The sequence below is a fragment of the Sceloporus undulatus genome, chromosome 10 (genome assembly GCF_019175285.1).
Source record: "Sceloporus undulatus isolate JIND9_A2432 ecotype Alabama chromosome 10, SceUnd_v1.1, whole genome shotgun sequence".
In the NCBI taxonomy this organism is placed as follows: domain Eukaryota; kingdom Metazoa; phylum Chordata; class Lepidosauria; order Squamata; family Phrynosomatidae; genus Sceloporus; species Sceloporus undulatus.
In genome coordinates, this window is record NC_056531.1 from 16,172,722 (window position 1) to 16,185,278 (window position 12,557).

At 44.3% G+C, this 12,557-nt stretch overlaps 1 protein-coding gene across 1 annotated transcript in view; it reads right to left on the minus strand.

Annotated features, from left to right (window-relative positions):
* LOC121916617 (regulator of nonsense transcripts 1-like) overlaps positions 1 to 12,157 on the minus strand; it is a 24,075-nt gene extending 11,918 nt beyond the window's left edge. The window contains exon 1 of the mRNA XM_042441909.1: positions 11,565 to 12,157. Within this exon, the coding sequence (XP_042297843.1) occupies positions 11,565 to 11,889 (325 nt within the window). The 5' untranslated portion in view covers positions 11,890 to 12,157. The remainder of the gene's footprint in view (positions 1 to 11,564) is intronic.
* Between the last annotated feature and the right edge of the window lie 400 nt (positions 12,158 to 12,557).

Sequence of the window (12,557 nt, forward strand, 5' to 3'; positions counted from 1 at the left end):
AAGTCAGAAATTATTTGAAGGCCTACAACAACACAAGCATATTTAAGCATGCTTTTAATGTGTAACCAGGGAAGCTCTTATTGGGATATGTATTTTATTTATTTATGTCAAACATTTGCATTACTTATAGATGATCTTATATTGTTTAATGTGGGACTTTAATTGTCTTTTAACACTTTGTTGTTACGCTTTTTTGAATTGATTCGGAGAAAGGCAGCATATCAATGAAATGAAATGAAGATTCACTAGTCTTGAGGCCTTTTGGAAAGTCCACAGTAGGAAACCATGTATTATTTATTGCCTCATTTATAATGCTTGCCTCAGAATTTTGTTAAGAGTCTGACAGACAATAAGGAGAGAATGGAACTGTGATCTTTGGTATTTCCATAACAAGTTTTCTTTTTCACATCTTGTTTTTAAAATGATGATCTCCTAATTTAACAGTTTAAAATGTAACCCGTTTTTAAAAGATTTACCACTGTTCTTCAGTCATCGCTTATATCTTTCAACAGGAAGAAAAGGGCAGCCTCTGTGCCTTCCTTGGGCTTCAATTCCATTGTACTGCTTTTAGGAAGCAGTGGCGGGCGACTGGTTAAAAGGTAAGAGGGAGCTTGTACAGTTGTCCCTCCACATTTGCGGCTTTGATTTTTGCAGATTTTATTATCTACAGTCTTGATCAATACGTTCTCTCTAGGAATCCAGGTCCTCCAGTGCACTCTGCTGGAAGTTGACCATAGAGTTGTGCTGGAGAACCTCCTTGATGTTCCAGGCAAAAACACTTCTATGCATTTCTAGGTCCTCCAGTGTGATTCTATGATCCACTTCTGGCAGATGTTGTCAACAGAGTTGCTCTGGAGGATCTGGAGATTCCTAGAGAGGTGTTCTTTTAGGCAAAAAGAATAGTTTCTTTTTATTTGCAGGTCTTCCACATTCACGGGGGTCCTTCACCTCTAATCCCAGCGAATGTAGAGGGACCGCTGTAATAGTTAATCTATGGCTCCTTCTCACTCACTCTCCATACTGAAGCATGCAGCCTGTGACAAAGTTCTATGCTGACTGCTTGGTGAAAACCTTTGCAGACTCACTTGAGCACCACTATGCCATTTACCAATTCAAGAGCCTCCATAGAGGAAGAGTGAGAAAGTTATCTATCAAAAGAGATACTGCTATGCTGCCAAACAAAAATACCCCCAAATAGCATTCTCTTGCTTGCAATAAAAGAAAAATAGTTGGAAATAAATCCAGAAAAACTTTTCACCTTACATCTTCCTATTTGATCAGGAGTGAAGAACCTGTCTTGCTGCTCAGTTAACCAACTGCCATACTGAGAAGGAAACCTCCTATGTACTTCCGCAGACAAGTCCGTACTTGACCTCAGATACAAACACCAGACTCCTGGAATTTATTTCAACAGCTGGATCCAGCAAGAATTAACATTTTGGACTAGGACTTGGGAGACATGAGTTCAAATCCCCTCTCAGCCATGAAGTTCACCGAGTGGCTTTCGGCTAGTCATTACTGTATTTCTTAACTGATTTAGTGTTGCTAATAAAAAGAGCTTGGACTAGAACTTTCAGGACCCTCTAGACAGCATAGTCAATGGGGGATTCTGGGAGCTGCAGTGCAAGAAAGCAATTTTTGCAAGCTCTAAGTCAAGATAAAATGGGGGGGACTAGAGTGAAAAAGAACTATTGAGAGAAAAAGTGGGTTTCATTCTACCAAGTGAAGAGCCTCTGCCTGTTCATGCCAGAGGACAACATACAATAGAGGTACAACCTTCCTCTCTGTATCACCTTGCCTGATGAAGAAGGCAGTGAAGCTTCAAAAGCTTGCAACATTGCAAGCAACATTTATTGGTTGGACAATAAAGGTATCACTCTTGGGTGGGTTTTTGTTTGAACCTTCCTCTGAGTCTGTAATGCAAGGTGATGGCCCATTTTAATGTGGCTTTAGTTTTTCCCTCCAGCAACATCCTGAGGTGGGAAGCAGCACTTTGGACAAAGCTACTCAACAAGCGTCCAGAGTCCCCTGGGAGATACACCAAACCTCCCATACCAATGTTGTAAGCTTCTGTGAAGCATGTGAATAGGTTAAACAGATGGTTATATTCAAAGGCCATCATTTAAAATGCTAAGAGGTCTTTAAAAATTCTCCCTTAAAATACAGGTCTAGGTGCAACAGCACCACATGTAAAGGGACATCAACTCACCAATGAATAGAAGAAAAAGGCTTGGAAGCAACAGAAAAGAGTAAATTACCTTAATTTCATGTTACCAGCTGCTCATATGCAAGTTAAGACAGAGATTTCCTTCCAGATTATGTTCACTGACAAAGCAACTTTTACCCAAATTGAAAAAGTTACAGGAAAAAGAGATCCTGGGAGACGGTGAAAAGAAAATTGCAAAAATCTGAATAGATAAGCAGAAGAAGGACCACAGCAGGTGTCACCCACAAAAAGAAAAACCCTGAGACACATTCAACTGGGTTTCCCTTTCGCATTTATTTTGAGCTAATATTGTTGTCGTGTGCCTCTTCAAGTCGTTTCCAACTTGCGGTGATCCTAAGGCAAAACTACCATGGAGTTTTCTTGGCAAGATTTGTTCAGAAGAGGTTTGCCACTGCCTTCCTCGGAGTCTGAGAGAGCGTGACTTGCCAAAGATCACCCAGTGGGTTTCCATGGCTGAACAGGGATTCAAAGACTGGCCTCCACCAGATAATATATAGCAAATTCAACTATTAAAAAGACTATAAGATGGTCATATGTTTTTCAATTATGTCTTTCCAAGGATGTAATTAACTTCCCCTCGGCTTCACACACGCCGTCTCTCTCTGCTTGACAGGCAAGAAAATTTTGGAGAGGAAAAAAATGGCTCCATCTACCCAGCTTAGGGGCTTGGAGGTTTGAGGTTTACCTATCCACTTGTTACAGCAAAGACATCTGAAGGAATTATATCTGTTTTCCCTACCCACACCCCCAGCTATTATAGGAGAGGATAGATTCTTACAAGGTTGACAGCGAGAGGCACAAGTGTAAGCTTTTCAGAACTGTAGCTGAGTTTAATATGGGTCTCCAAATTTGTGCTCTACAGTCAGTGCTCTGTATCGGCAGGCTAACCTCAACCAGCCTCACGGCTCCATCCCATTATTGCCATGGCAGCATGTGCACACAGCAATGCCAACACAGCCGCACGCACATCGGCGTCCACTGACAATAATAGGTCTTGAGGTCTCATGATTTTTAGTATCCGTGTGTGTGTGTGTGTGTGTCTGGAAGAGAACCCCAGCTGATACGGAGAATTGACTGTATTTGTATGCCAATGAAGCCCCCGCTTCGTGACTCTATAAAGAAAGACAGCAAGAGTAGCCTTCTAGTAGCCTCTGCTTAGTAAACTTCTAAACAGTGCAGGAACAGAGGCAGGGAGTATGCCCCTAGCAAGCTTTGCATCCAATTCATGGTATCAAAGCTGAGTGAAAGTCAAAAACAAAACATGTCAGTTTATCTCCTGTCTGTTCCCAGCAGAACTGCAGAAGAGACCACAAGGGCGATCCACTACACAGACAAGCAAAGTACAGATGGCCATCCAGCCTGTTAAAAAGCCTCCAAAGGCTCCCCCACCCTCCAAGGCAGCAGCGTCTTCCACTGTCCAACAGCTCATACCCACAGGAAGCTCTTTGTATTGTTTAGGTAGAATCTTTTTTCCTGGAGTTTGAGTCCATTTGCTCCATGTCCTAGACCAGTGATGGTGAACCTTTTAGAGGCCAAGTGCCCAAACTGCAACCCAAAGCCCACTTATTTATTGCAAAGTGCCATGTCCCTCTGGCTTTCTAGTAACAAACTCTGGCAAACTCTGTGCTGGGGCGATGGCACATGTGCCTACAACGATGGCTCCGAGTGCCAATTCTGGCACGCGTGCCATAGGTTCGCCATCACTGTCCTAGACTATGGAGCAGCAGAAAACAAACTTGCTCCATCCTCAACATGACCTCCCTTCAAATGTTTAAACAGGGCTACCATGTTGCTTCTTAACTTTCTCTTCCCCAGGCTAAACATACCCTGCTCCTTAAGCCACTCATAGGGCACGATTTCCAGACTTTTCATCATTTTGGCCACCTTTCTCTCAACAAGCTGCAGCTTACATTTCTGGAAGAGTATAACGGTGTTTTTCCATCTGTTGTTGCTGTGTGTCTTCAAGCTGGTTCCAATTTACAGCAATCCGAAAGTGAACATATCATGGGGTTTTCTGGGATGTACTGTATAGACTTGCTTCCATGGCTGAACAGAGAATCGAGCTCCAGAGTTATAGGCCCCATACAGACAGACCAAAATAAAGCTGCTTTGGGTCACTTTGGAGGTATGTTGTTTAAATGATGCATGCCTCTTAGGAGTCCAGAAGCTGTGCCAAAGCTGTGTACCAGCCCTTAGGACTGGATCGTGGCTTTGGTGTGGCTTCTGGACTCTTAGGACGCATGCATCATTGAAACAGCATATCTCCAAAGTGACCTGAAGCAGCTTTATTTTGGCCTGTCTGTATGGGGCCATAGTCAATCACTACACCATACTGGCTTGTTTTCAAACAGAAATAGAAACTCTTGACTGTCACTGCAGGGTTTTCCACAGAACACAAGTTTCAAATGATTTCTAGGTATGACCCACACAAACGGACAATGGATTCATTATGACCATTTACATACACCAAACTTCTTTTAAGACATATTTTAGAGTGACTGGACACTGAATTATCTAGTTTGGGGCCTGTCCTGTATATTGCCACTGTTGCTTACGTTTCTCTTTCCAGTTATGTCATGGCTCATGCCAGAGTGTTTTGTAACAGAGACAACCACCTGCAGAGAAAGATAAGTGCAGCAGCACGAAGCACCTCCTAAATCTAAATGATCCAGAAAGAGACAAATGAAATTGTCAGTGCTTTGGTGCACTTTCATAATATGCTAGGAGGAAATGACAAAGTTATCGTGGTATACTTGTGAAAATTCATGCCTGTACACAGACATTCTCCTCTTAAAGATGCATTTCTGAAGTAGTAAAGAAGTATGGCAGGCTTCAGGGTCTGCCTGTCACCATTTTCCTAAAACAAAATTATTCCCAGAGTGCCCCACATGGGACAAAACCTGGCTGGAAAGTCTGCAGAGCCATGAGACAGAATATTATCATAATGGACAGGAAATTCCCTTTTAACAGTCTGAGCACTTGTTTGGGGAAGATGTATTCATTATTCATGGAGAAGCCATGCCTTCCCCTTGAGGTTCTACCACACCTAGTTACTCAGAATGTTAACTACCAGTATTATTGTTTACGCTGCTCTAACCATTTCACAACTCTTCAAGTCGCTGGCCTAAACTGGTAGGAAAGTCCGGCCTTAGCTGAGGAAAAAGGAGTCTCCCCTTACACATCTCTCTCCTATATTCCTTTGCCTCCTCTCTGCTTCAACTACAAAAACTTATATTGCAGGCACCCAAAATTTGCTTCTCTCCCCAGATTTCACATACAGACTATTCTCTTTTACCCAAGTATTTTCTGCTTTAGTAAAGATCAATTCGCCTTAACAACTGTGCCTTCAGATGCCTTGAGACAGGAGATAAGAGAGTTGGTCTGTTTCAGAGCTATGCATTTCTGCTCAGAATTCAATGCCCTTTAGTTCAATACAATTTAAGTCAGTTATAATGGATTTATTTATATACTTTTAAAGTTACATCTTCGTCCTGCCTCTCCTCACCTGCCTCAAGGTGGACTGTCGCCTAAAAATGAGGTACAGAAAAGGCAGGCTAGTAAAGGTTTGTGGCCTCAAATGGTTCTGAAATGGGGGGGGGGTGCATGAGAGTTGCTCAAGGGGCCACGAGACTTGGAGGCCCTGATCCCTCCTCCTCCTCCCAAACTTTTTAATGTACAGTTGGCCCTTCACATTTGCGGCTTTGACTTTTGTAGATTTGGTTATAAGCAGTTTTGATTAATATGTTCTTTCTAGGAATCTCTGGGTCCTTTGGCACAACTCTGCCATAACTTGGCCATAGAGTTGTGCTGGAAAACCTAGAAGTTCCTAGAGAAAACACTTCTCTGGGCATCTGTAGGTCTTCCAGCGTAATTCTATGATCCACACCTGGCAGGGGTTGACCGTAGTAGAGTTGCACTAGAGGACCTGCAGATACCTAGAAAGGTGTTCTCTCAGGTAAAAGGAATAGGTTTTTTAATGTGCAGCTTCTCCACATTCACAGGTGTCCTTAGCCCTAACCCCAGCAAATGTAGAGGGACAACTGTATAAAATGTACACATGCTTTGAGTTAAATACTGAATTTACTTAAATAAAACTGTTCTCATATGAACAAGGGCATTTCCTTACTGTAACATTGTCCAACATTCCCTCCTAACACCTGCAAAGGAAAGCAGATAGACAACATCCTTGATTCCAATTGCCGCCTTGAATCCCATTTTGGGAGAAAGGCAGGCTATAAACCCAATAAATAAATATCTTTTCAATTTTCCCCAGAAACCTCTTTAGCACTTTGATCCAACACCACTAAGATCCAAAACACACTGCATAAATAATCCAGTGTGAGACCACTTGAACCACGCTGCCTCAGTGCTAGGGAATCTTGGGAATGGTAGTTTACTGTGGCACCAGAGCTCTCTGACAGAGAAGGCTCAATGTCTCACAGAACTACAGTTCCCGGGATTCCCTAGCATTGAGCCAGGGATTATTTTAGCAGTGTGTTTTGGACCTAAGTAAGCTATGTTAATGTTCCAATGAAAAGCCACCATGTCCACCAGTACATCATGTTGTTCAGGCAACAGTTTGTCACAGCATTTTCCGCTCCGTTCCAAAAACAATGCTTTTAACCATGAAAGGTTACACACTCTCAGAAACATAAATGTGCACATACACGGCCTCCATATCCCTTCTGTCTTGTCCCAATAAAAGATATATTCAATCCACAAACGGTTACCTGCACAGTGCAAGTACAGTCCATATACATACAAATAAGGCATACAGATCTAACTCTGCAGTAGGTTTCACCTTAGTGCCATAAGCTGGAAATGACCTGAAGGAAAACCACAACAAGATACAAACACTTTATTCGATTTCTCAGCCATACACACACCTAAGACTTAATTTTAGCAGCCCCACAGAGTCAAGCCGATCCTGAGACGCAATGATGGTAGTCAGCTGCAGGGAGAACACAAAGACTTTTGGGGCACCTTAAAACAAATGGACTGAATAGAGTATGAGATTTTAAGGACTAGAGTCCACAATGCCAGATGCAAACTGGTCACAACTGTTTTACTCCATATATTTTAACCAAATGCATGAGGCAGTAGACTGAAGTCTATGAAAGCTCCTGCTGCCAATTTCTTTCTTTCAGTTAGTCTCAAAGGTGCTACAAGATCTCTCTACATATTTTAACCAGTTTACTCTTAAGATTGACTTTGTCTGGAGCCAACACTACTATAGTATCAAAACAGCTGACTATTATATGAAAACAGTCCTATAAATGAGAAGTAAAAGGGTATCTACATTCCCCAATGTTCTTTTTTGTATCCAGTCCAGAAAAGGAGGTGACAGTTCTTAGCCCAAAAGGCTAAAGACAAGGCATGTGTAAGCATGCATAATGCTGTAAGAACACTGTTCTATATAGAGCCACCCAGTATTTCTTTCATTGATTCCTCCATGAAGTAAAAAGCCTTTTTTAAAAGATACAAAAGGTCATTCTCACAGCCAGGTTTGTGTAGATATGTATGATATGGCTATTTGTTAGGAAATACAGCCAAAGGAATAGCTTTAGCATAAGATTTAGCATTAGCATAAGCAAGATGTAAATGAATACAGTCACACCTTTGAAACTAGTGGGAAGAATGTGTATTTAGCATAAGCTTTCTTATTGTTATTGCTGCTGTTATTATTATTTGTATCCTGCCTTCCTCCCAGAATTGAGATTCAAAGCAGCTTATAGTTTAAAAGAGCAACACAGCTAAAAACATCCAAAAAGTGAACATTAAAATAGAATTCAACTAGTCACAATATGAACAGCTTTCATGAACTCCAGGTCACAGAATCACAAAGCTGGGAAAAAAGGGACATATAGTCCAACCCCTGCCACCTAAAGCGCTCCTAAAGATGCCCCTCCAACCTTTTTTTACAGACCTCCAATGAATGAAAGCAGCCCCCCAGGTAGCCTATTCCATCATTGAACAGCTCAGAGGCTGCATCCACACTGTAGAAGTAATAGGGTTTGACACCACTTGAAGCAGCACCAGAGCAAAGCTACAAACAATAAACTACAACTCCCAGAATTTCACAGCACTGAGCCATGGCGGTTAAGGTGGTGTCAAACCCAATTGTTTCTCCAGTGCAGACACAGCCATAGTCAAGAAATTCTTCCTTTGTAATTTGAACCCACTGGAAAAGCAGAAAACAAGACCACTCCATCTTCTACGTGGCATCCCTTCATGGCTCCCATGTCACCTCTCAGCCGTCTCTTCTCCAAACTAAACATCCCAAGCTCCCTCCATCATTCCTCATAAGGCTTTGATTCCTGACCTTTGACTATCTGGGGCACCCTTCTCTGGCCAACTTCCAGCTTGTCCGTAACCCACTTCAGAAGTGATCCAGTTTGTACCCACTTTAACTGCTCTGGCTCAATGCAAGGGAATTCTGGGAACGGTAGTTTCAGGAGACATTGAGCCTTACCTGAGAGACAGCTGTGGTGCCACAATACACTACAATTCTCAGGATGTGGACCTTTATTGAACTGTACTGTCCAGAACTGGATACAGGATTCCAGGTGAGATCTGAATCATTCGATGGATCTCCCCGCTAGTCTTAAAGCTGATACGGGAATCTTCCCAGCATACTTACATATGTATTAATATGCATGTCCATACATACACTTCCACATAAATATGTATAAGTGTCTGTCTGGCTGCCTATGTCTTGACGTATCTGCTATATATATGTAAATGATGTAGACTTGCATACATACATTATCATGAAAATAAGCACATATTAAGTGTGTATGTGTGGCCATGAGAATCAGCGTGGTGTCGTGGTTTGAGCACTAAACTACAATTCTGGAGACCAGAATTTGGCCCTGTTTGGTCATGAAACCCACTGGGTGACATTGGATGAGTCACAGGCTCTCAGCTCCAGATAGGGTTGCCATAAGTCAGAAACAACTTAAAAGCACATAACACGAATGGGCATGTGTACATATATATGTGTGTGTGTGTTTATCTATGTACATGGTAAGTATATGTACCAGAATATTGTGTCCAGTTCTGGGAACTGCAATGCAAAAAGGACTAAAATGGTGAAGGGTCTGGAAACCATGAAGCCCTATGAGGAAGGACTTAAGGAGCTGGGGATGTTTAGCCTAGAGAAGAGAAGGTTAAGAGGTGAAATGATAGCCCTGTTTAAATACTTGAAGGGATGCTATATTGAGGAGGGAGCAAGCTTGTTTTCTGCTGCTCCAGAGAACAGGACCCAATGGAGCAATGGATGCAAGCTCCAGGAAAAGAGATTCCACCTCAACATTAGGAAGAACTTCCTGAGAGTAAGGGCTGTTTTGACAGTGGAACACACTCCTTCCTTGGTGTGTAGTGGAGTCTCCTTCCTTGGAAGGCTTCAAACAGAGGCTGATGGCCATCTGTCAATGGGGATGCTTTGACTGAGAGTTCCTGCATGGCATAAGGGGGTTGGACTGGATCAGGGCCCTTGCGGTCTCTTCCAACTCCACGATTCAATGTGTGTGCACAGATATGTATTCCAAACTGCCACCTTGCATGCAGCTCCAGTTCCATCCTTAGCAACTGCAGAAGCCAAAATGTTTGAATTTAGCTTTATTACTTTTATAGTGGAATTCCTTAACTGCTTTCCCCTGGAACTCAGCACAAACTTGGGAGGCGTGCTGTTGTTTTGCCTAATCTCTCTCTCACACACAAGCATGTGTATCTGCCTATCTATCTACACACACACACCTGTGCATAAGCACAGATGAGTCCCGCATATGTGTGTATACAGTATCACACACGTATTACAGTAGAATGCATAATTTCGCAGTCTGTATCCATAACATACACAGGCAATTTAAAAAAGCAAAGCAACAACACTTCTCCCGCGTTTGTCCTGGATCCAGTCAAACACTAAAAAATGTACATTTAGCAAACCAAATTGTCATGGCAAAACCCAGCCACCCTCTATGGCCCAAAAGGCATAACAAACTACAATTCCCAGAATTCCCTAGCCCTGAGCCAGGACAGTCAAAGTGGCTTAATTTTTATTTGACACTGCTTTTGGTATTAAAACAAAACATCCTAAAACAGTTCACGGTTTGACACCACTTTAACTGCCATGGCTCTCTATCAGAGCTCACAAAACGCAGTGCTTGGGATCCTAGGGAACTGAGGTTTATTGTGGCCCCAGAGCTCTCTGACAGAGGAAGCTAGAGGTCTCAGAAAACTACAGTTCCCAGGATTTCTTGGCAATGAACCAAGGCAGTTAAAGTGGTCTCAAACTGGATTATTCCTGCAGTGAGTTTTGGACCTAAATCTGGATGTTTCCTTTCATCGCATGGATCCAAAAGCCGCTGCAGAGATGATCCAGTTGGAAGCCGCTTTAGCCGCTAAGGAACCCTGAGGGCTGTAGTTCTGTGAGACGTTTAGACTTCTCTCCTTTTAGCATTGCAATAACTTAACTCTATTTTAATGTACTACATTTGGATGCTTTTAGCTGCACTACTTTCTGGGGAAAGAATGAGATATTATTATTATTATTATTATTATTATTATTATTACTATTATTAACATTCCTCCAGTTTGAGACCACTGGCTCAGCGCTAGGGGCCTCTGGGAAGTGTAGTTTCAGGAGACATTTAGGCTTCTCTCCTTTTAGCGTCGTAATAACTCAGCCCTAGTTTAATATACTACTATCTGGATGTCTTTAATTGTATAAAGGTTAGTAGTAGTAGTAGTAGTAGTAGTAGTAATACTGCTTCTTCAACACAAGCTGCCCCCAAGTCCCAGTTCTGGGGCACATAGTGGGATATAAATATAATAATAAGAGTTATTATTGTTGTTGTTATTGTTGCTATTATTTCTGCAGTTTGAGACCATTGACTCTAGTGCTAGAGAAGTCTGGGAGAAGTAGTTTGGTGAGGCTCTGTCAAGAGATAGCTCTAGTGCCACAACGGACTACATTTCCCAGGATTCCCTAGCACTGAGCCAGGGAAGTCAATGCGGCTCACTCCCCCCTCCCCCTTTTTGACATTGCTTTCGGTATTAAGACAATTAAAACATGCTAAAACAGTCCACGGTTTGACACGGCTTCAACTGCCATGGCTCTCTGCCGCCAGAGGAAGCTCAATGTCTCGCAAAACTACATTTCCCAGAGTTCCCTAGCCCTGAGCCAAGGCAGTCAAAGTGGCTTAATTCACAGCCCACGGTTTGACACCGCTTTAACTAAGAGATAGCCCTAGTGCCACAACAGACTACATTTCCCAGAGTTCCCTAGCCCTAAGAGCCTGGGGCAGTTAAAGCGGGCCTTTCCGGAGCTTCCTCCTCACCTGGGCCTCGAGTTGCCCAGAGACGCCGACGGAGGGCGGCCCGACCCCGGCTCCGACGGGGCTCCCTTGAGCAGCAGCAGCGGCTGAGGCTGGCCCGCTCCCCGCCCCTCCGGCTCCGGCGTTGTTGGCGGCGGCGCTGCCGCTGCTTCCGGAGCCTCCGGCGGTTCCTGCTCCTCCGGGCGGCGTCTGGGTCTGGCTGGGCAAAGTGAAATCGGTGAACTCGAACTCGGAGCCCTGGGTGTCGGCGCCCAGGAGCTCGGCCTCCTCGGTGTCCAGGAAGGTCAGCGTCTGGGAGCTGGGCCCGTACGCCTCCACGCTCATGATGGCGGTTTCCTCACAGGAGCGGCGGCGGAGGCCCCCTTCGGAACCAGCGAGCGAGGGCCTACTGCGCCTGCGCAGAACGCTGGGCCGCAACCGTCGTCCTCGTCGCGAGCCTTGACGGGGGGCGATTTAACGGAACCAGCCAATCCGAGGGCGGCCTAACGTCTGTCCCGAGCGGCGCGCGCACAAGGCAGAGAGAGTGAAGAGGAGGAAGAATGGCTCCTCAGTGCGCACGCGCTGAAAGCGTCTGGCGCATGCGTGCCCTGAGATAGGCCCCGCCCAAGCCCTGGTTCTGCGCGTGCGCACTGGAAAGAAGAGGAAGGAAAGTTGAGACGTGTCTCCTAGCTCCGCCCACCACTCCCCGGTTTATCCAATCGGCGTCTTGTTTTTGACGTGAGGGAAAAAAAAAGAAGTCAATCAACACTGAGATGGTCAGAAAAAGAAGGGAAAAAAACCCCTCCCGCCTTTCTCCGGCTGAGTGATGCTGGGAGTTGTAGTCCGAGCGAACCTAAAAAGTGCTGCCTCTTCCGGCTTTTTTTTTTAACGCGGCCGCTCAGTCTGCGACTCCTAAACTGATGACGCTACACGTCGAGGACGTGGAGGGTGACGTAACGCGGCGGCTCAGGTGCGCGCGCGCGCGGAGCGGGAGGCGCATGCGCGATCTCGAT